Source organism: Rhyacophila brunnea, unplaced genomic scaffold, assembly GCF_057557595.1.
Source record: "Rhyacophila brunnea isolate RB1 unplaced genomic scaffold, BYU_Rbru_1.0 scaffold_4, whole genome shotgun sequence".
Lineage (NCBI taxonomy): Eukaryota > Metazoa > Arthropoda > Insecta > Trichoptera > Rhyacophilidae > Rhyacophila > Rhyacophila brunnea.
The window spans coordinates 44,690,160-44,714,209 of NW_028233068.1; the positions used below are offsets into that span (position 1 = coordinate 44,690,160).

The following is a 24,050-nucleotide window of genomic DNA, read 5'->3' on the forward strand; positions in this document are numbered from 1 at the left end:
GCAGCTGGTTCAGAGAGACAAATTCGAGAGGCCCTAAACGAACACGCCTCCTTACTTAAACATGACCTAAACGTGTTAAACTAACATGACATTTTCCATGGATTTCACTCTTTCGTTCTAAACTCTAAATAAACAAAATGAAAGAGTGCCTATTAGCATTGACCGGATACTTTACTGCGCAGTGAACCCGTAAATTCAATCATAAATTGTAACCGAAATTTTAAAATGTCTCTAGTATTAAAGGATAAGTGTCACAAAATATAAAATTTAATGATATCAGTAAGTTAATAAGCTATTAAGATAACTTGGCTCTGACTGTGCGCGGCACGTTGCCAAATTATGGCCGTTGTTATTTTAAAAGTCCACTCCACACATTACGTTGAGTTAATGATTACTTGACAGAGACACGTACAATGTAACGTTGCCTACACTGAAAATAGGATAACTACATAATGTAATTTGTGAGACTCCAGTTAAGGCGATGTCTTTACCTACCAGAGGCACCTAGCGGAAAAATACGAAGCTTGCAATTTGAGACATTTTTTTGATAATTTACAATTTCAACTGTGTTAATTAAAAAATACATCTGAAAACATTAAAAATAAAAATATTTTTTATTCCAAGTCAAAGATAAACTTACAATTGTAATAAAATGTGAATTTGCCGCAGGGCCCCATGTTATTATTATATATATTTTATGGTCATATTTATTACTTAATAAAATTTAATTTATTAATTTTTCTAAGTTTCGCCTAAGAGATTTTTGGTTTTAATATATTTTATATATTATATATTTAAAAAAATATCGATTTTTATAAAAATATAAATGTGTATAAGGTTGAAATCCTTTTTATTTATATATTTATATATATTATATTTATATATATTTTATTTAGGTATGATTCCTCGATTTGATATAAATAAAAACGCTTCCAAGTTATAAACATTTATGTATTTTTTAAATCGATGTTTTTTTAAAATAAATATAAGAAATATTAAAATAAACTAAATTTTAATAATAAATATACATACCATAAAATATATGTAATAATAAGGTGTGGGGGGTCCTGCGACAAATTTACATTTTTTTACATTATTGTAAGTTTATCTTTGACTTAAATAAAAAATATTTTTCTTTTTAATGTTTTCAGATATTTATTTATCAATGAATACAGTTGAAATTGTAAATTATCAAAAAAATGTCTCAAATTGCAAGCTTCATATTTTTCGCGCAAGGTGCCTTTGGTAGGTAAAGACATCGCCTTAAGGCTTTGAAGAAAACCTTCTCAAGAAGCATTTATGAAAGCTGAATAAAAATCTGAAAAAATGCCATTTCGCTTTGCAGATTTATTTACAGCAAACATAGTAGGTAGGTACTTTTATCGCAGACATTTTATGAATTATTAGGTAATTAATGCCTGATATTGTTTTATGAATTACTACATACATTAACCATTTCGTACACGAAACAATATTGTCAACTTCTGTCGAAACCAAAACATATGATGCAAATATACTGCCCTGCTAGTGTTTTTGGTTTTGGTGAAATGTGAACCCAAGTTTTAAACTACCTTTTCTCTTATAGAGTAAACTCCCGATTATCCGTGTGCGGATTATCCGGTTTGCGGATTCCTGCAATCAAACCAAAATCACAGATTTTCTTAATAAATAATGAGTATTAAACATATTGTTAAAATAATAATTGTCTGTTTTAGAAATGTACAATAACACGTAGTATTTTGTAAAAAAAACCCATAGTTCGGATTATCCGTATGTTTCAATTATCCGTGCCGCCTCTCCCAACCATTCATTAGCCCGGATAATCGGGAGTATGTATTATATAATATTATTGGATTGTTTGGACATAATCTCTAAATAGTCTAAATAGACAATGTATATAATAGCATCCAATAATTATTATACATAATAAAAGAGAAACCATTGTTTAAAGCTTGGATTCTCATTACACTAAAATCAAATAACACTGTCTTTTTTACTTAGCAGGGAAGTATAGCTATCTATTGTAATACAAAAATAAAGCCTTCTTCTTTCACCCTGTCACGCCCCAGCATTGGGGCATAGGGCAAGCACAAATTTGCGCCACTTCTCTCGGCCCATCTACAACTCTCGCGCGTCCCGCCATGCACAGCGCATAGATCGCTTTTCTAGCACCGCTGCAGGGTGATAGAGGTTCTGCCACAAGGATACGGAGTGTCGCACTCTCTGGGGGCAACATGTCACATGGCCCAGCCACGTGAAGCGTCTCTTCGTGATTACTTCAATCACCGAGGGCTGCCGTGTCTGTTTAAGAACTCGAATGTTTGTAAGGCGGTCGTACCAATTTACCCCTAAGATTCGGCGGAGACATCAATTCTCAAAGCTCAAAAGCCGAGACCTACATCAATAAATTATTGTGGATAGCTGGCAGCCAAATTTCCCGAATAATTAATATTTAAAACATTCGGATGGAGAATCACAAAAACCACTAAAACACTATATTATAAAATGTAGGTATGTCTTGTGTAAAATATAATAATATAATAAGCGAATTTAGGGCATGTAAGAGAATCTTAGGATTTTATGTGGGTGGTGGAGGGTTAATATGTAAGCAAATTTATGTAGTAAATAATACCGAAAGGTCAAATTACATACCAAAGATAAACAATATTATAATTTTTCTTTAGCTACCAATTCAACCACAGTTAAGCATTGTGGAATCGGCATCACGTGTTATAAACTAAAAGATCTCTAGTTATAGTCCAAACTGAGTGGATTTCAATTCTTTTTTTTCAATTTCTTTTTTCAATTTTTTCAATTTCTGTTTACTTTCACAGGTAATCTGGACATGTGCCTCGCCTCAAGACTGTCAACGCAGGCCAATCTCGGGAACATGTCCTGCCCGAGAGAAATCACCAAGATGGTTGTAGGAAACATCTCATTGGTGCAGGTACAATACCTAACATTTCTTCACATATCACATCATATCCAAGATACTTATAAGATGTAAAGTTCACACTTCGGGTTACCTTCTACTAGACAGGGAGATATCATTTTGAGGTTGGAGAGTTTAAAACAATAGAAGTGACCACTAGGTAATAAAATGTATTACATTCAAAATAAAACAATCAAAGTTACAATTTTATACATTTGGCTATAATACTAATAGTAGGCTGAAAAGACCCAGGCTCACATTCCCCGCCACCGATAACGGTATATGCAAGAAGTATTGGATTCTATTCTCGACAAACGTTATTATACTCTTCAAAGAATAGACCTTGTTTATTTCTGGAGGTGGATAAAGAAAGGACTATCAATGGCATTTGGATTAGGTACCGCCATCTTTGTTTTTCAATCAAATCGGGAGGGACTATTCTATTGCCATCTGCAGATATCAAAAGAAAAAAAATTTACCAACAGTGACTTGCGAAAAATATGATTTAAAAAAATCAAATAGGATGTTTTTGGTCAAATTAAATCCCGAACACAACATCAAATCACATACCGTTGGGCGTTGTGTGTTTATAAAAGTACGTACCATACATATTTTTATTCATTATAATCATCGGCACTACATATTACCTAATGTGCATCTTGACTGCATTCAGCTACATCTACACTTCACTTCCATCAGTCTGCCACGAGATTCCTACACTGCTTTATTTTCAGGGATGCTGTATCTCTTTCCACAGTCCAAGTCTACCGACTTCCTCTTTTTCCCTTCCGCTCTATTAAAAAAATAAGTCTTGGGTTATTCAATATTTTTCATCCTTGAGACATGGCCTAATCAGTGTAGTCACCCCATTTTCACGTCTGTGACAACGGGGGAATATTGTTTTATGTGTAATATTTATCGTTGTACCTTCCTCGTCATGTACCATCTTCATTGTGTATCACTCCGAAGACCCTTATCAATATCTTCTTTTTATAGATATCCAACTAGAGTCTGTATTCTATAAGCTGGCATTCACCTCACGTCGTTCGCCGATGGAGAGCATTGTGCCATCGCGTTCGACTGCTGCAAGTTTTCATTGGGAGGGAACGAGAAAGAATGCAGTACTGAATGCTGAAGCGCGGAGGAAACCGCATGCCGGCTTATATAAGACAGACTCTACCTTTCATCCTATTTGATACGACTACACTCCGATCTTTTAGTCAGTACAGACCTGATCAGAATTTGTAGAGCTTTTCTTTGGTTTCTTTGAGAGGGGTTTTAATCTGAAGTGTATTTGTAAACCATAGTAGTGAGACCCAATATAATATAGATAAAATAGATCTAATCTCTGTCTAATGTTTATTTTGGTCAATGGCCTGGGCTTTCCATTTGCGCTCTGAAAGCAGACATGTTTGAGGAAAATGATGTTATCATTAATTCAATTATGTATATTTTATTTTCATTACGAATGAATATGTAATCTCTGTAATGGAAATCAGTAAATTTATCAAATGAAATGTGATCGTATCTACGATAATTATTGTTCACTTTAAATGCACAGACTAATAAGTTATGATTTTTATCAAGTATTGCATAATGTCTGTCTGTCACCTTAAACTCAAAAATTTGTATATTTTTTTAGGTTATGAAGTAGTTAGTGATTTCAGAGCATGGCAACAGAATTAGCCATCGTAATCTCTTAACCCGCTACACTTTTCATTGAGTTTCCTTTAATTTATCTACCTGATCAATCACATTTAAATCACGATGATCGATCCTAAACGAAAACAGTTTGGCCCTAACAAATACATCTCAGATCATGACTGGATTTTGCTGCTTATGTACCAATCTACAATGTAAATTGAGTTGCATCTAATTTGATGATTTTTCACCTCCACCTTCCATTATTTAATGTCAGTTTATATGCACCATAATATATGTTATTATATTGTTACGTTTTGACAGGTGCAAGCGATAGTAGCGGCGATAATTGTGTCAGTCTTCGCGATTGCCGTGAACGCCATCGTGGATCAAGAGTTCAGCGCGCACAACGCGCTGCTGCTCACCTCCTCGGCTGTCTTCACCGCAACCACCACCTGTTTTGTGCTAGGTAAATCCATATCCACATTTCTATGTATTATTATTCTTTCTTTCTTTATTCTTTTATGTATTAAATTATTTTTAATCAAATTTAAGACGTCGCTGATTGATGAAATCTCTTAGTTTTAGCATTATTTATAGTCCTAGTCATAGTCAGATCCGTAATGATGAAAAGAGTGACATTTGGAAGAAGGTAAGCTATAAAGATTCAATTATATAATTTAATATCATAGATTATCTTTGACAGAGACTTACATATAAAACACGACTCATGTCCTACAGTTTGCCTGCCTACTTGATTATTTGAAGAACATCGCCCATCAAAATGTATACAAAAAACTTTGGATTGCACCAGTGGCTAACTGCATGTGCATTGGTGGAATATACAACACCTCTATCTAGGTGTAGATGTATTATTGCGATTACAATTAAATTATAATGCATATACAAAAAGTTCTAACTAAAATAATTAATAATAAAATTATTATTTTTGAAATAAATATGTTAATAGGTAATTAAAACCAATTTTTCTTAATAAGGTAGGCTTTAAATAATCGCCCAGGGTGGAGTCATCGCCACTGCCACGTACAGAGTGTTGGTTGACATATCTATTCAAATAAACGCTTACGGTCAACCTTTTTAAGAGAGATTCCTGAATCTCTCTTATTTCTCTGTAGTGGGGCGTCAGTTGCTTTCATACATTTTTGAGTTCTACTCCTGATGCCAGCTATAAATCATGTTGGTAATATCATTACCTGGCAGCCATTTCTTGGCGGATTTGAAACACTTATAAAAGGTAGAAGTAGGTACATTATGGATCTCAATATAAGCATTCACCTGTGTAAAAGTGAAAAATTTGGGTTCCAATACATTCAGTTCAAGTTTAATATTGTAGCTGAGAATGTGTTTTTAATACCCAATCTATATTATTATATTTCACAACAGATTTATTTTTTTCAAATAAAATCAGATTTACAAGATATATGATAATGATAATAAGTAATTCATTTTGGTGCAATGTGTGGTGTATTTAGTACATTTAAAGAATAATAATATATTTTACAAACTGTTCAATGTCGATTTGGTGTAAACAGATAACTCAAATGCGATATTTTTTTGCACATTGGTCTCTAGAAACGAGACAAAGGTTTTAGTTGCATGAATATTAATTTATATTTTAAAAAGCGAGAAATCTCAATTACTGCCTGGCTATCAGTGGAATTATTGTTATCAGGGCACCACGCCAAATCAATCAGACACAGACGGACGGCAACACTAATACAATAAATGCCCTCTGCAAATTAGTAATAATAACAAATTTTCCTAACTCTGAATTATCGACCATCATAGTTTTTGTTTTACAAATTATACATATCATATAAAAAAACTAACATACAAAATAAACGATATTACTTACATATATATTTGAAATTAATCACATGCGTGAAGAATATCACAACAAAGTTTTTGAGTATCCAGACATATATTGCTTGCTGGTTGAAGAAATTTGAAAACATCTTCAGGTGAACGTAGATATTAAAATAAAAACAATAATTATGACATTTTAAGTCGTCAATTGACTAAAATTGAGTTTCATCATTTCTATATTTTTTGTCGCGCAGATTTTGTCCTGGTCACAGTGATAATAATGTCGCACAAGTTCAAGATGAACCCCGACAACCTGGCGACGCCGCTCGCAGCTTCAATCGGAGACGTCGTCTCTCTCACCGTGCTCTCCATAACAGCATCCTATCTCTACAATACAATGGGTGAGTACAAATACTTTGTCGATGCAACTAATCATCATCTTTTAGTACGAGGGTGGGTCAATAAGTCCTTAGAAAAGCCGACAGGTGGCGCGACTAGTACTGTAAGCGGTTTGTTTTCATGCAGCGGCACTACCGATTCAGTATGCTGCGAAGTTTCAATCAGATTGGTCGGGTTGTTGTGTGTTTCTCGTACATTTAAAAAAAAAAAATTTACTTGTTTACAAAAATGGAGAAAATTGAGTTTAGAGCTGTTACTAAACATTTTAATATAAAAGGGTTAACAGCAAAGGAAATAAAAAATGAGTTGGATTTAGTTCACGGCATATCTGCTCCTTCACTTGCAACTATTTATAACTGGTTAAATGAATTTAAACGTGGTCGTACATCAAGAAAGGATGAACCACGCTCAGGACGTCCTGTAGAGGTGACTACACCAGAAATGATCAATAAAATCCACGATATGGTGTTAAGTGACCGAAGATTAAAGTTGAGTGAGATAATTGAGGTTACAGGGATCTCAAAAGGTAGCGTCATTTCTATTTTACATGACAAATTGGGCATGAAAAAAATTTCTGCAAGATGGGTGCCGCGTTTGCTCACAGTCGACAATAAACGCAATAGGGTGGTGGCCTCTAAAGCCCTGTTGTCGCTCATGCAACGCAATCCGGATGAATTTTTTCGTCGCTTTGTGACTGTAGATGAAACATGGATACACCACTATACTCCCGAGACGAAAGAACAGTCAAAGCAGTGGATTGCGAAAGGCGAACCATGTCCAAAGAAGGCGAAAACCGTAAAATCAGCTGGTAAGGTTATGGCTACTGTATTTTGGGATGCACGTGGAATTATTTTCGTTGACTATTTGGAAAAAGGAAAAACAATAACAGGGGATTATTATGCATCTTTATTGGACCAGCTAAAAAACGAAATTGAAGAAAAACGGCCTCATTTAAACAGGAAAAAAATCCTCTTTCATCAGGACAATGCCCGTGTTCACACATGTTTACGATCAATGGCTAAAATTGAAGAATTGAAGTTCGAATTGGTCGACCACCCACCGTATTCGCCAGATTTAGCCCCCAGTGACTTTTTCCTTTTCCCAAACTTAAAAAAATGGCCAAGTGGACAACGTTTTTTTTCAAATGAAGAAGTCATCGATCGGACAAATGCTTATTTTGAGGACCTTCCGAAAACTTATTTTTCTGACGGTTTAAAAAAAATTGAGAAACGTCTAACCAAGTGTATTGAGCTCCAAGGAGATTATGTTGAGATGTAAAAAAAAAATACAAAAATAAAAACTGTTTTAATGCTTTTTTCTAAGGAATTATTGACCCACCCTCGTACCATATCTGTTCTTGTTATATTATTTGCTTTAACACAGTCAACTCTTGAAGGTGCAGATAATTCTACACACCATCCTTGGTTATGACTGAAAAGGAAGAGACTAATGCTAGAAACATAATACCATCATGTCACGTGAGCTCATGTGCTATAACCATTCTATATTTAAAATTGACAACCTACAAAAATATTGTCTCAATTACCTGTCATTTGTAGCTCCATTCTATACGATTGAAATAAAAAAAATATGTGAGATCATTTGACTCAATATATTATGACAAAATAAAATAAATGTTCTATCGAAGGTTGGTGGTGTGGCATGATACTGACCTTAGTGTGGTTGTGACACTTTTTGGCAGATTTTGCCGACACTATTCATCTTTCTGATAACATTTTATATACCAAGCAAAACAACATTGCACAGTTTTTGCCCATGGTGCAAGCTTGCTGTGACATGGTGGTCATGTGTTTCTAGCATTAGTATCTTCTTACAGATCTATATTTGCATCACCTTCGCCTACTGAGTCGTGACGACTAGTAACTACAGTTGAACTCAGTTATTATGATCTCGGATGTAATGAGGAAACATTCGTTGACATTTTGCTTTATGATTTTCTCCATTCACTGTTATAACGAGCAAATTCAGTCGACCCCATATTCCTCGTAATAACCAAGTTCTACTGTATCTGCTTATCCAGCCTATATTAAAGGTACTACTCGTCTGACTTCAATTCTTGCCTCCTTGCAGATACTTCACACAATGTAAAAAAATTATTGCATATTTATTATATTGATGTTAATTTTCAGATGACAGTATCTGGTTACCATGTGTGATGTTGTCTATTTACATTCTGATTCTACCGATGTGGGTATACGTCGTCCTGAAAAACATTTACACCCGACCTGTCCTCACAACCGGCTGGACTCCTGTCATCAGCGCTCTCTTCATCAGTGGGTATGTAACAAAAACCGCAAAAGAAGTAGCGTGTATATTATATTTTTTTCCATAAATACATCTCTTTTTTCTGATTTAAATCAAATTCTTGCTCAAACAGCATCATATATTGGAAGTATTGTTGGATTTTAAATAAACATCAGAGGTAATAGAATTTTTTTTGGCAACATTTTGTCAAATTGGGCTGCCTATTTGATACAAATATTGTTATTGTAATGCTCTAATTACACAGAGTCGCCGACTACCATTGACCGTCTGGTCCAATCAGTAAATGTGACTTATCTGTATACTCAACTAGACAATTATTGTAGTCAACTTTTGCCTAAAAGATTGCTTAAAATATCCAAAGCAGGCGATAGATAGCACACTGTCAATGCTGTCATGTTGACTTAATAATTGACACCAAACTGTATTTATTATATTATGAGCAACCAATGATACTCCAAAATACTGTCTGATAACAAGAAATCGGCGATAACAGGAAGTCGCTGTAGTCGCATATAGAAGACTTCTCAGTGACGTACCTGTTATGGCGGCAACACGTGCTAGATGCGTTCTGTGCCAAAGCGAACATATTCACGGATATGACCGGGCGTACAGTGCCGGCCATACAAAAAACGCGAACTTATTCGCCTGGCTTTGAAGACAGAATGCTAGTCTCAGGCGTTTGGTTTGAATAATTTAAAATTCGGAAGAATACTGGTCCAATAATGAAACATTTAGCATAATATGCTCATTTCGCGCTCCGTGGTATACGTATATATCAATTTACGTAATTTGAAGCTTATTATAATAAAAAATATGTTTAAAACTATCAGGAGTGAATTATTATTAGTAAACTTTGGTTTATTGCGAAGAAGAAAAAGAGTCACATCTAAAACGAGAGCTGATACATTGACTGATCTGTGCCGGGAGGTTTTGTATGGCGGCAAGTGAGAGGCATCAATCATAGATGTGACTCTTTTTCTTCTTCGCAATAAACCAAAGTTTACTAATAATAATTCACTCCTGATAGTTTTAAACATATTTTTTATTATAATAAGCTTCAAATTACGTAAATTGATATATACGTATACCACGGAGCGCGAAATGAAATGATAAATTTGAAATTAATGGAAGTGTGATTAGCTATACTGGAGGGGATTGTTAGTTCACAGTTTTAACACGTGGACAAGAAGTTCTTGTTCGACAATAAATATATTATGTTTAATTTCAGCTACTAGATGCTCTAAAAAGCAGCTTGTTAATCTCCAATCTCCAATAGGGTATGATGACATTTAAATTGGTGTAGGTAAGGTCACCAAAAGGCTTGTTCGGACTGTTCCAGTGATTTAGTCGAGTAGCGAGTGATTTGGTAAATAAACATGTCTGTACAGACAAATTTAGTCGAGTAGTTTAGTAAAATCGTCAGTCCAGTCGATCCATTTTATTCTATTATTTCGGCCAAGTAGCGACCCCCACCACCTCTCACTAAATACTAAACAAGCCACGAAACAAGTCTGAACAGGCGAGTTCATTAGTCGTCGACTGCCATAGAAATGACACAGCGTTGGAGCGAAGATACTACTCGAAATAATATAACTTATAATTATTATACTTCAATGCGACAAACATTAAGATAACCGTCGCGAATGTGTGTTGATAGATCCGTAGATAAATGGCAATATATTTCACAGAAAGCTTGTTGTTATTGACGATAGGTAAATTATCTTATAAATTATATTCATTTATTATTCCGTTTATTTTGTATACTCAGTATGAAGTATATTATGTCATGTTGATAATTTGTTGATTAATACGATAAATAATGGCAATATTTCTCAGAAAATTTGTTGTTATTGAGAATAGGTAAAGAGGTAGGTACACACTATCCTAGTGTTCATAAGAATAATTAGTAAGTTATATTAATTTATCATTCCGTTTATTTTGTATAGTCAGTAAGAAAAATGGAGCATAAAGTACCCATTTATTACCTAAACGAACTACAAAAATACATAGGTAAGCATTTAAAAATTTATGAAACCACAAAAATATAATAGGTATCCTATGTAAATTAGTATTCATCAATAGGAATTTGGAGCATAAATCGATTCAATTATGTCAACGCCGTTTTTGTATCGTGTCATTTGAATTATTTTTGAAGTTACAAGTTTATCTGACAGATGGCAGCACTCTCGTGTCGCGCGTATGGTGTCCGTTTTGAAATATCCGTCGCTCTCGTTGTTCTGTTCATTTTGACACGTCACTCACAAATGCACTGTGTTCGGACACTTTTCAGTTATTAATTCACTGAATCACTCGCCACTCTACTAAATCACTCGACCGGTCCGAACCAGCCATAACTGACCAAAAGATATTTCTTGACATACTTATAATTTTTAAGACTATCTGCTTATAATGTTTTGAAATACCTAATCCACAAATTATTGTGTGTACAAAATAGCTATTTATGTTTGTTAATAATTGACCATAAAGATTGACCCCCCCATTGTCATCCTTCATCACTTACCTCCTGTTTAAATAATGTGATGATTTTTAACTAATCAATCCCCGATACCATTAGTTAAAAAAACATTATTCGCATAGAATATTTTGTTGGTTTCGTGATGTCACATTTTCTACATCACCTACTCCTTCTCATCAGAAATCATCACATTATATCCGACCCCTCCCTGCTTATGCTGTGATGTCATGTACGGATGACCCCTCAGACAGACATATTGTCAATCTGATTATTGTTTTCTATTTTTACGGAAATCACACCCAATAATCAATTATAGCTATCAAGTGTGAACGAAACCAATTCCGTCTCACAATTTAAAGCTAATTTAAAATGGGTTCATTTGTTACCTGTCGCTTATGTTGTAATTCTAATTTCATGCTGAAATAAGCACGTCATGCAATATAATGAAACGGGCGCATTGAAAAGGTCATCGAATTTTTTTATTATTATTTATAATCTATATTCATGGAATGTTATGTAATTTTATCTAATAAATATTTAATATTTTGTCTCCAGACTCGGTGGCATGGTATTGGATCAGGCTGTCGACCGGTTTAAGGGTTTCGTAGTTTTCCAGCCGATAGTGAATGGAATCGGAGGAAATCTCGTGTCGGTCCAGTCATCGAGAATATCTACAATGCTGCACCGAGGCTCCATGCTCGGTCTTCTGCCTGAAGGTGCCAAGGTGTGGGAATGGCCGTGGAGGGTGCTGTTCTATGGAAGTGAGTAAACAATAATTATCTAATAGTGTTTGTCTGATATGTTTTATTATTTATTTGGTATTTTGTTTTTTTTTTTTTAATTCATTTCATTTATAAAGTGACTGTAATCTATCATTATGTTGAATGCATCTTTTACAAAACATCGATATCGATAAGACCAGTTCTCGCATATGGGTCGGTAACCTGATAAGTACATGACTAAAAACATTCTTCCTGCAAACTTTTGAATGGGTGGTGCTCCATGGTATGTTTGGATCCATCAAATGCAGTCAATTGGGGTGGAGAAGGACACAATGATGAGCTCCGTGATTTATTCAGTGATCCCAATATCACACGGGATGAACAAGTCATGCTCTGCAAAATAACTAACTATCTAGCCACATACAAGATGAGAGAGTAATTGACCACAACTTTAAGACACTGGGAGTGGAAAACTGGATGCAAGTTGTCCAGTGCAGATTCCCGTTTAAAAAAAAAGATTTTTTTTTCGGTTAGGTACATGTTCAAACACGCGCGTTAACATGTTCTTACTCCCTACTTCAGTTTTAGTTTGGCAATTTATGGCTACAGCCGTATGTTGTAGCTTAACCACTGGGGAATGCCAAAAGAAATGACGTATTTCAAAAAAACACTACCTTTTTTTTAGGTCAATAATTATGATAAAGCAATCATTATTCGTAGGATGTTTATCACACTTGAATGGTCAAAGACATAGCTTATAATTAGTATCTTTAGAATTATCTTCAAATGTGTTAATCTTGCCCATTTTTTGAATAATAAAATGCCTAATTCTTGTCAAATTTGGGATCACAGAGATTATCAATATAATTTTTTATCGTAAATATTTCACTATAATAATTTCGACATAAACTATACTGATGGTTTTATAAATGCGTTTAAAAATTAATAAATGTAAAAAATCTTAGCGAGAGGTTTAAAAGAATTAAAATCCCTTAAAATCCAGTTATCTAAATAGCAGATCACATCCCAACTATCATGTAATTGTACTCACCTATATTGTAGTTTTACGTTGATTTCATTGATAAAAAGTTAACAGAAAACTTTAAGAAGAGATAATAAGTAGATACGTTGTATGTATGATCCAATATTTTATCAAAATAAAACTTAGATCATACAACATACTTGCTCTCTTTGTGTGAATAGTGTACATTCCCTGCATTCCCCAGCTAGAGAAGTGGCAATATCAGCTGTGAAATAATGCTGTATTTTATTACATTGTGTTATTGTTTGCCCGTTACAGCTCATTCGGCGAGGATTGCCAGGATGTTGATCTGTCTTGCCATCGTCGGACAAATAGTCTTCATGATAGTCGCCGACTACATGTACATGTCGGCTGTCACTCTTACCGTAGGGTTCAGTGTAGCATATCTCATCTGTTCCACTCTGCAGGTAAATACCATATTCTATTTAATTTGTTAATTTAATTATTCTCACTTTATGATACCATAGGTGACAAAATCACATCATTTAGGTATGTTTTACAAACCCAAGTGTTCATTGATTACTAAAGACTCTTTATCCTTTGCACCTGCATTGACATAGTGACACAGTGTCTGAGTCTGAAGCTGTGAGCTGCGGATTTGAATCCCATATCTGGCGAATTTATATTTTTTTTCAGTGTATGTTTGACGCAAAGCTGACTTGACAAAAAGTTGACAAACGCAAAAATGGTAATTTATCCTTTCTCTGAAAGACTCTACCTACCTACAGCCATCTGATATCTGGTAAAAATAGCTTCATGATATGTCCATCTTACAGAGGTGATTCCATGTTCTCTCTTTCCCAGTTATCATAAGAGTTTTTTAAGTTGTCACGCTGCAGACGAATAAAATTATTTATTATTTTTTTATTATTAATAATTAATTACCAACCGATCTGATTAATATATGTTGGTGTTATTAAAGTGTCATTCTCCCTCAACAGGTAATGGTCCTCTTGTACGTGGCACACATCATCGTCCATGAGATGTGGAAACGTAAAATAGACCCCGACAACTCGGCCATCCCCTACCTCACCTCACTCGGCGATCTTCTGGGCTCCGTCTTCTTGGGGCTGTCCTTCTACATTCTGGACATGTTTGGTCAGGAGTACGGGGCATTAGGTGACGATTAAACGTGACAAGAATGTACAATTTATTATTGTTCAGCATCAGAAAGTGCCATCCACGAGAGCGCGCCTAAAAGGTTCAGGATATCTTGAGAAATTACCAAAACTGCCTTTGTGGTTTCTTTTTTTAAAATATGTACAAACGCTACTGTTATGTATTTAAATGCAGACGATGCATTCTTTACAAATTTTATTGTAATTTTTGTAATGAATATTCGGGATGACTCTTGCCTTGGTAGAATATTTATTGATACATGATTTTATTTCGAATCATGGTTGTTTTTACTAGGATTATAATAACTTCTTTAACTAAAGGTGATGTTATGTTTCCTTTTAATTCAACAATGAACAAAATATTTTTATTAATATTTATAAAATGTAGTTTAAAAAGATCAAATATGATCACTAAATTCGTCTGTCAATATTTGTACAAATGATTATTGAATCAATATAAGTTACTGAATTCTGGTCATAAATATCATGGATGATGGGTGATTATGGTTTTCGCCCTTAAGCGGAGCCTATGCATCTCCACAGAATGGAGGTTATATAAATGCACTAAATGGATTAGGGCCATTCACCCAAACCCATTATGTCATTGCTCTGTGTCAAACAACATATTTTTTGCCAGATGCTCTACCAATCTTCACCGTGGACGGGCACTTATTTAATTTCAAATTCAATTACCCACATGACCCAACATAACAAATTACAATTTTTTACACGTTGATTACGTTGTATCCGAGTTAAAACTCATTAAGTGCAACGGTAATTTACTATTTCACTTAATGAGTTTTACTTCTAATTTGAGGATTACGTATCATATATCTGTATATAACGTTATATTAAATACCTAATGATTGTTACAACTTTACTAATCCAAGATATGTCCAAATAACATTAAAATCACATAATCAATGTTCATTTACATCTACATCCAAATTCACAAAGATATTTATCTACCTATTTAAAAAAATATCATGTATCAGAGTCATCCCACATGTTGACATAAATAAAGCATTGCGTGTCAAGGAAAGAAAGGAGAAACTTCTTTCAATCATCGTAAATCATGTTCGGCCTACATATATTTTTTTATCTTTTTAGTGAATCTTCAATGAACTAATTATTTATTTTGATTATAATTTTGTTTATCTGTAACTATAATAGCAGGCAGTAAACTTGATTCTATCTTACATGATTTTGATAAACATGCATGAGATGTAGTTGTGTGAAATGTCAATGAATTTTAAGTGATGTATTTTTATCTGTGATCCAAAATGTCTCTTTGTACATTTTTTTGTTTTAACACCTAGTAAACAAAATATTTTAAATGATTGTGATTGTTCTGAAGATACTCTTGCATACAATAGTGATGTATTTCACATTAAGCATAAAAAGATATTTTCCTTTATGTAAGCTTTTTCTTTGTTGATGTATTGTTTTTTTTTTAATAAAATAATACAAGATAAGGTTATGTGAAATTAATTTCCCAAGGAATGTTAATGAATTATTGTCTGTAATTGATTTTAAAACAATGAATATTTAAGTAATTCGATGATATGTGTTAGTATGTAATAGTATAATTATTATTTCCGGCTTAGTAAGAGGCCTTTTATAACACGTATTTATATATTTTATATAATTGTTTAAATCTTATTTGTGTCCAACACAAAATAATATGGAAGACACTATTGTATCATATTATTATATATTATTTGAATTAGGTAGATTATGTTAGTATGTATACATTTTGTAATATGAAGTATTTACACTGTTACATGATCAAACAACAATCTATATTTCACGCAATTTATAATAACCTAAAACAATCTTAGAATTTGTATGATTCTTCTATTACAGATTTATGAAGACAAAATAGAAGATAGAAATAGATTCACAGATGAAAAACATGGCTATAATCTAATTTTATAATGGTTTCATTTTATTATTTTATGGTTGATAAATAAATATAAATTTAAGAAATATTTCATTAACACACTTAATCGGCTTTAAATCATAAAGTAGTCACATCAGGCCAATCTGTGTTATTAAACGTTATTTGTGATGAGATAAAGTAGCCAATGCACAACTACTGTTTTGTAATGGCATAGTGTTTTTATTTATTTTTCTCAATAGTGTGAGTGGTTAAATTTTTTTTGTTTAAACTTGTGAATCTATCAGTGTGCGTATGATAAAAACGTGGTTTTCTTTAACAAAACAAGCATGTCTTGTCGTTGAATTTTAAATGCATGTTTCACGAACGATACACAAAATCTGTTTTACACGTAACGCTGTCCTCGATATGGTAGATTTTCAACTTATCAATGATATATTCACACATACAATAAAAATCACAGCAGTTTCTCAACAATGTGAAAATTTTATAGAGTAACTGTTAGGTAACGAGCAGAATTCGTAGTGAAGAATATGTTTTAGTATTTAGTGTATGTACTTCATATTACGATTAATATTACAAATTGATGACCACCTTTATATTTAAATATTTTTTTAGTGTTCCCTTTAACATAAAGCAGGTCTTTATGATTTTAATAATGCATTTTTTTTTAAATAAATCAAATTAATTTAATGTAATAAATAGGTGGGTGCCCACTAATTGTGATTTTTAATTCGGTTTTTATATAATAATAATACTGTGAATATTATTTATTAATTTCGATATTTGACAACATTTTTAACAGCATATTAAATTTATAGATCGGCTAATGGATAATTCGTTTAGTTGCCGCTTTTGAATTAGGAACACCATCTAAATGACTAATGTGTTTCTCTAGGAACTGTCATACAGTATTATAATTTTATATTTTTTGTTGTCTATGATGAATATTGTTAATTCATTCATTATTTATTTATCAGTGTTGAATGCATTACGGAGTTCTGTGAAGATTGAATGTCTATTTTTGTCTTTTCTATGAGACACACTAGACCCCAGAGAATGCAAAATATTAATAATTATAATATTTCTATGAAAATTGTGTATGTATGACTACAATGACAAGTATAAGTTTGTGGTTAAAACACATATAACTGAATAGTAAAAGAGAAGTATTAAATTCGAAATAATGGCTGTGTACAAATTGGATGCTCCAGTATTTTTGTATTACGTTAGGTCTTTCTTTAATTGTATAGATACCAAAAAAAATTAATAATGATCATTAAACTGTCAATGTCATTCATATAGGTGTAATTATAATTCTAAATTAAAATCATATTAAGAATAATGTTAAAAAAAAAACAGTGTGATTGCCTTAACCGGAAGCTTCGATAATTAAGTGCTAACAATCATAATAATATAATAATATTATCTATATGTATGAGGGATTTTGATTGAGTGATTCAAATGCATACTTTAATGAAATAAAAACTAACTTGTCGGCCTATTATTGCAGGGAAATATCTACCTCGAGATATATTTTATTTTAAATAACTACAGTTACACACAAGTTTTCAACAATGAGCTGTGCAATGCGATATTATAGCGCCTCTATACGTGCATGGATTTACTGGCACCAATAGTGTGTAAATAAAACTTTCTTCAAACATAAGCGAGACGTGTTGTTGTCATTGTACGATGCGATTTGACTGATTGTGAAAATAGGTAAACGTCAAAAATGTTGTGCGCTTTGTAGTTTGTTTTTTTCCACCAGGTTCACCGTTCACTTGAAAATTCAGAAGCTTCTGAACTTTTTCGATCCATGCATGCAATTTTTTTGCGACTTGCACGATAATACGTATTTACACATGCATTTTCTTGTTATAGCCGTGATAATATGTACTGTCTGCAGTAAATCCATGCGTGTGTAAACGGGATATTTGATAATATGGGTTGTATATTTTCAATATCCATTATATTCAAACAATCAATTTTTGAAAAATTGTCATTTTTATGGATGAGATAAATAAATAGCAGCAACTAGAGACCATCCGTAGACTGAAACCGCATGTGCAATATTAAACTTATGATTTATGTTCGTGGAAATATTGTATTCACTAAGTACAAAAGCGTATATGTATAAGGTATATTAAATGGGTGTAGTCATACTCTTATGAACTTTGAGAAAATATATTTCCATGACGGGTCGGGTCGACCACATGCGGTTTGAGTGATGGCCTACTATTCATAGACAAAATAGATTACTACCAAAAATATGATTCTTTCATATTTGTGAAACGAATATTTGGAAATATACAATTGATTCTATTATCAAATTCTTAAATTTGACTATTTAACTTTTGGGTAACTTAAGAAACCAAAGTCTTATCCTCACTCATCAAAAAATATTTAAAACGTAAAATAATAATATAATAAATCATGTAGCATTTATGCATATTTTTAGATCATAGACAATAAATCACTCAGTGAATGTATTTTTGATGTAATAGTATATATTTCATATTAATAATTAATAGTCATAATTTCCATAATGGTGATAATTCAATTTCGATTTACTATTTGGAAGTTAATAACTCGTTTTAACTATCTAACATATAATTTTTTTATTTATCTAACTTGTCAGTATATAATTCTGATTTTTACGTTTCATCTCAGTCCAGTGCACACTGGACAAGAATAGCCACGACCAAATCTGTGACCCAAGTACCTCTCTTAATCAAAATCATGCTACTCAATCTACACTTATCGATGGATGCAACCAATATCCGTATTTATATGCATCAAAAGTATCACCATAATTCATTTGTACAGATGTAATGTTTGTAACAATAGTAACAAACATGAGTTATGAATTAGAAAGATTTCTTCTTCTTTCTGTGGCATGTCTGTTAAGGGATGTCGGCAATGGTTTTGACCATCTTTTCCCTGTCTGTCTCAGGACACCGCACAATGTGGCCAAAGTATGCCAACTTTTTATTGACATGTTTAGGGTCTCGTACAATGGTGCAGAATAAAATTCAACTGCAATGTGTCTCCTGTTTCTACAGATTAGCAGCAACACATACTGCAGAGTTGTAGCCAGGAGCAGAGATACAAAAAACAGAAAGATAACATATATTTTGGAATACCTACATTTTGCACAACGGCAAATTCAAAATGCCTCTACCATCGTTTCGTAGTATCCAATAGAGACACAGCAGCTTTTAATCTTAAACATTCTGTCCTGGAGTAGTGTGATGCTTCCATTTTAATACATGTGTTGCGGGAAAGAGTTAAATGAGACGAATTTGTTTCCGTAAATTTGCACTGTGGCTGGACCAATGATGTTGAAGAAACCTTTCGTCTGATAGATTGAGCATTCTAGTTTCTTTTCTGAAGTCACTGAAGCAAGTTTCAGTTACCATTCTTCTATGCAATAAACAATGAAGAAGTTCACTGATTTCACTTTGATACATTTTCTGTATTAAAGATATTCCTTCGGCCGGGCCCTTACTTATTTATTAAATCATCAATATTACATGCAATCTTTCGGGTTGTTAATGTTGTGAATGAGGCCCATTGTAAAAGGTAATATTGCAACCAAAATCTCGGTCGTGGTCCTGGCCGTCTAGTATACATACTAAGGCTTCATACCTCTATACCATGTTATACTAACACACTTTCAGTAGTAAATTGTTATTCGAAATCTATCACAATACTATTAAAAAAGAAACATGTCCATATCCGACATGATGACTAATTTTATTAGTTCTCGCTATGGAAGAGAGATTATTAAAAGTTATTCAATAAATAATATGATTTGTCAAAAAAGTTTTATAATTATAACTAGATACATAATTGTATTAAATCGATAATAGCCCATTTTTAAATTATCAGTTGTCTCAATTTGATTTAAAGAAATGTTCAAACAATGGCATATTTGGATTGGTTGCGGTTGCATGGATTAATATTTTAATTAATCTCCCTAAATTATTATACATTTAAAAATTGCCATTATTATAATATTAAAATTATGAACGTTTAAAATTTAGTTGAATCTCCCAAATATTATTAATTTATAAAATAAGTTCATGAAACTTTGTAATCATTATTGTTTGCCAGTAAAACAAAATTTGACAGTAGCACATCGATGAAGAGGTCTATTGGTAAATAGACACAACTAAATACTATTATGTAGGTTATAATATGTATTTTGTATATAAAATAATATTCTATAAGACTATAGATTTACTCTACATGCATGATGGAATCTTTTGCATTTTGTTGTAAATTGTAAGTAGGTACATATTATGTGATTGGTGCTTGAGTATGTCTTTTTTAATACTATAAGTCAGTATACTATAGGCAAAATAAATTATTAGATTATTTTCATGTATGTATGTAATGAATACTGAATACGTTTTGAGTAGCATAAATCTGCATAAGAACGTGATGTATAAAGTGTGGTATTGTCATTAAAATTTAGTGAAATATTTAACAAAAAGTAACGAGGTTGATTGATATGCATAAATTTACGAGCCTTTGCCATTGTAAAATAAAATTTTAACCAATCAGAGTTCCGGGACCCGCAAACAAAAATACTTCACGGAAACATGCTTGCGAACAACCTACTCACTCATATATTTATCGAGCCTACATCTACATGCCTAAAGCAATTATTAGTATGTTTTCTTGGTACATATTATTAAGCCACTTTTATTAATTGCAATTACTTAATTACCAAAATCATAAGATATTTAACAGATATTCTACGAATTAATTACATTAGATAAATGTAGTTTACCTACACCACGATGTACCAAACTGTACCAGTATCAAATACCCAATTCAATTTTATTATGTCAAAAGTGGATTAGTTTTTTTTTATGAATATTCACAAAGATCAAGCGGTTCACGAGATTCAAAAGGCCGGATCACGAATAACAATCTATAAGTAAAATCTTTATATTTCACGTGTTTAAAAATTATTGAAGTGTAATAAAATCGATAATTTTGTCACATAAAAACATAATTTTGAATTTCATGTGAAAATAATAATTTTATAAACTAAAATTCGAATTGCAGGAAATTTCAAATTATGGCTCCTTGAATCAGACTATTCTGTACTCATTTAAGATCTTTGTGAATAACATAATAATTAAGTTAATGGACTGTTTAGCAGTAATTAATACTTTACTTCTGTATTTAAAAGCCCCCCATGATTTGATATCATCACACGAAGATTTAATTAGTGAGATTCATTAATTTTAAGTTAGTTTAATAAGAATATAAAATTTATAAGGTTAGGTATCTGTTATGAGATTCTGTTGTATTTATCTGTTCATCCTAACCCTTTAGCCTGATCTGTCCCGGGAGGTTTTATATGAGAGGCCGCGAATTTTTTAGCAAAAATAAACTTTTTTTTTTGTTAATTATATTGAAAGTTTATCATAAACACTTACCAATCATATGCTAAATGTCTCATTATTGGACCAGTATTCTTCCGAATTTTAAATTATTCAAACAAACGCCTGAGACTGGCATTCTGTCTAAAGACAGGTGAATAAGTTCGCGTTTTTTGTATGGCCAGTACTGTACGCCCGGTACTATCACTGTTCCTATTACATACATAAACAATATTCTATCTTTCAAAATAGTGCTTACATGAAACACCACCTAAAATTATTGTGGTCTTACATACAATACTATTTGCAATGTGTCAACGTAAGTTAAGTCCACTTATGTTTACAGAATAATCATTACATGTGAATGAAATACATAGATCAAAAATAGTGTGGAATGTTAGTTACCCTACAATACTTGAGCAATTTAAAAGTATTCAGTGGAAAACTATATTCACAAATCATGGATGGATAGATTATGCAAAATAATGATACGCATTGGACAAAGACAAATTACAGTAGAACCTTGATTATTCAGGGTTCAGGTTAAAATAAAAATTAATACGCAAAAGTTATATTCCGGAAATAATATAGATTTTTTACTATTTTTTCACTTATCCAAATTTATCATTGTTCGGACTATTCTCATCTTCAATAAGTTCTACTTCTAAAAAAACGGAATTTAAAAACGTTCTCTATATTTTGTATAACAATAAATTGTATTCAAAGATAGATGTTCCTCTAAGGCCCTTGTTGAATTAGACAAGTAAAAATATATATAAACTATGTAAAAAAAATTATGTAGATAAATCATAAAATTGAAAGATCACTTTCCAAAATTGTATACTTTTAGTAAAATTATAACGGCGATTAAAGGGAAATTTGCCTCATAAAGTGTCCTTGCATAAGAGACACTGATTTTATGAAGAATTCAACTTTTATTATTTATTTTCTGTGATAAAACATTATAAAAATGAATATGTTAACTCTTAAAAATCAATGTGTGTTACAGTGGCGGCTAACGGTCGTAAATATCAGATGGGGCTGGAGTTAGTAAAATTTAAAACAAATCGACAATGTATTTAATCAATAAATTATCAACATAATTCATGATTGAAGATAAACAGATAATTGCAAATTTTAAAAAGGAAATAGTGTAAATAAGTCTGCGGTTCTTCGGCAAAACCTGATGTCACTTTTTGTTATTTTTCAGGGGAGCACTTTGAAATGTTAACCACAGTTGGTACATTACGTTCTATAGAACTACCAACTTTTATTATATATAATATATTTTATTGAAGACATCATAAAAGATAATGACATTTTGATATCATATGAGTCTTGAAGCACCAGATGCCAAAATTTAAAAAATGTGACCTCAACTTTTGCCAAAGAGCCACAAAAATATAAAATGGTTTGCAAGTGTTTTGGCCAGATTTACCGTTGAGATAGTGATAAAAATCAATCTTCATTGGCTTACAGCATTACACAGACGCGACACCAAACAGGCAGACTTGTCAGCTACCCTGCCCTGCTAAAGTAAAGACAGTGTATATACTTGGTTTTAGTGAAATTTGTTGTAGGAGAACCCAAATTTTGAACTACCTTTTCTCTTATATTATGTAAAATTCTTGGATTGTTTTGGATTGTCTATTTAGAGATTAGGTCAAAACAATCCAATAATTTTACGTAATATAAAAGAAAAAGTAGTTTAAAACTTGGGTTCTCCTACAATAATTTCACTAAAACCAAAAACACTTTTTACTTAGAAGGACAGTTTACTGGCCGCCCGCCTTTGCCATGACGTGATAAAAAACATCTAATAGATACTGAGCTGACTCATGCCAGCCAGATACGGTTAAAACCGGCAAATGCACTTTTCCACCCTGTATTTCTACAAAACTATGGAAGAAACACTTGGGGGCCGGGAAGTTTTATATTATATTCCACATTATTTTGTCAAAATTTAATATTCTAATTATGTTTTATCGGCTAGAGAAATACTGCCGAGGACTGTGACCCCTAAAGATAGACCCGGCCCCGATTATTTAAAATACAATTTCAATAAATGTCTTTGTTATAAAAATTGGATTGGATAATCAAACATATTGATTGGCAAACTAACAAATATTTTTCAGTTTGTATAAGTATAAAATTTACAAAGCAAAATAGGTAAAGAACAATTATCGCAGAATGTCCAATTAACTCATTTAGTGCTGACAACGCGACTGGCGCGTTTGCATTACCTGGCCATTCGATATAATTAACATGATATTTAAATGTGGTTTGTCAAAATACATCAGCTAGT

At 32.5% G+C, this 24,050-nt stretch overlaps 1 protein-coding gene across 1 annotated transcript in view; it reads left to right on the top strand.

The window, feature by feature from the left end:
- The window catches only part of LOC147067421 (solute carrier family 41 member 1-like), a 96,689-nt gene extending 81,271 nt beyond the window's left edge, over positions 1 to 15,418 (top strand). Inside the window, exons 6-12 of the mRNA XM_085953952.1 lie at positions 2,835 to 2,947; positions 4,898 to 5,042; positions 6,655 to 6,801; positions 8,950 to 9,097; positions 12,117 to 12,322; positions 13,584 to 13,732; positions 14,267 to 15,418. Of these exons, the coding sequence (XP_085810078.1) occupies positions 2,835 to 2,947; positions 4,898 to 5,042; positions 6,655 to 6,801; positions 8,950 to 9,097; positions 12,117 to 12,322; positions 13,584 to 13,732; positions 14,267 to 14,455 (1,097 nt within the window). The 3' untranslated portion in view covers positions 14,456 to 15,418. The remainder of the gene's footprint in view (positions 1 to 2,834; positions 2,948 to 4,897; positions 5,043 to 6,654; positions 6,802 to 8,949; positions 9,098 to 12,116; positions 12,323 to 13,583; positions 13,733 to 14,266) is intronic.
- Positions 15,419 to 24,050: the final 8,632 nt, after the last annotated feature.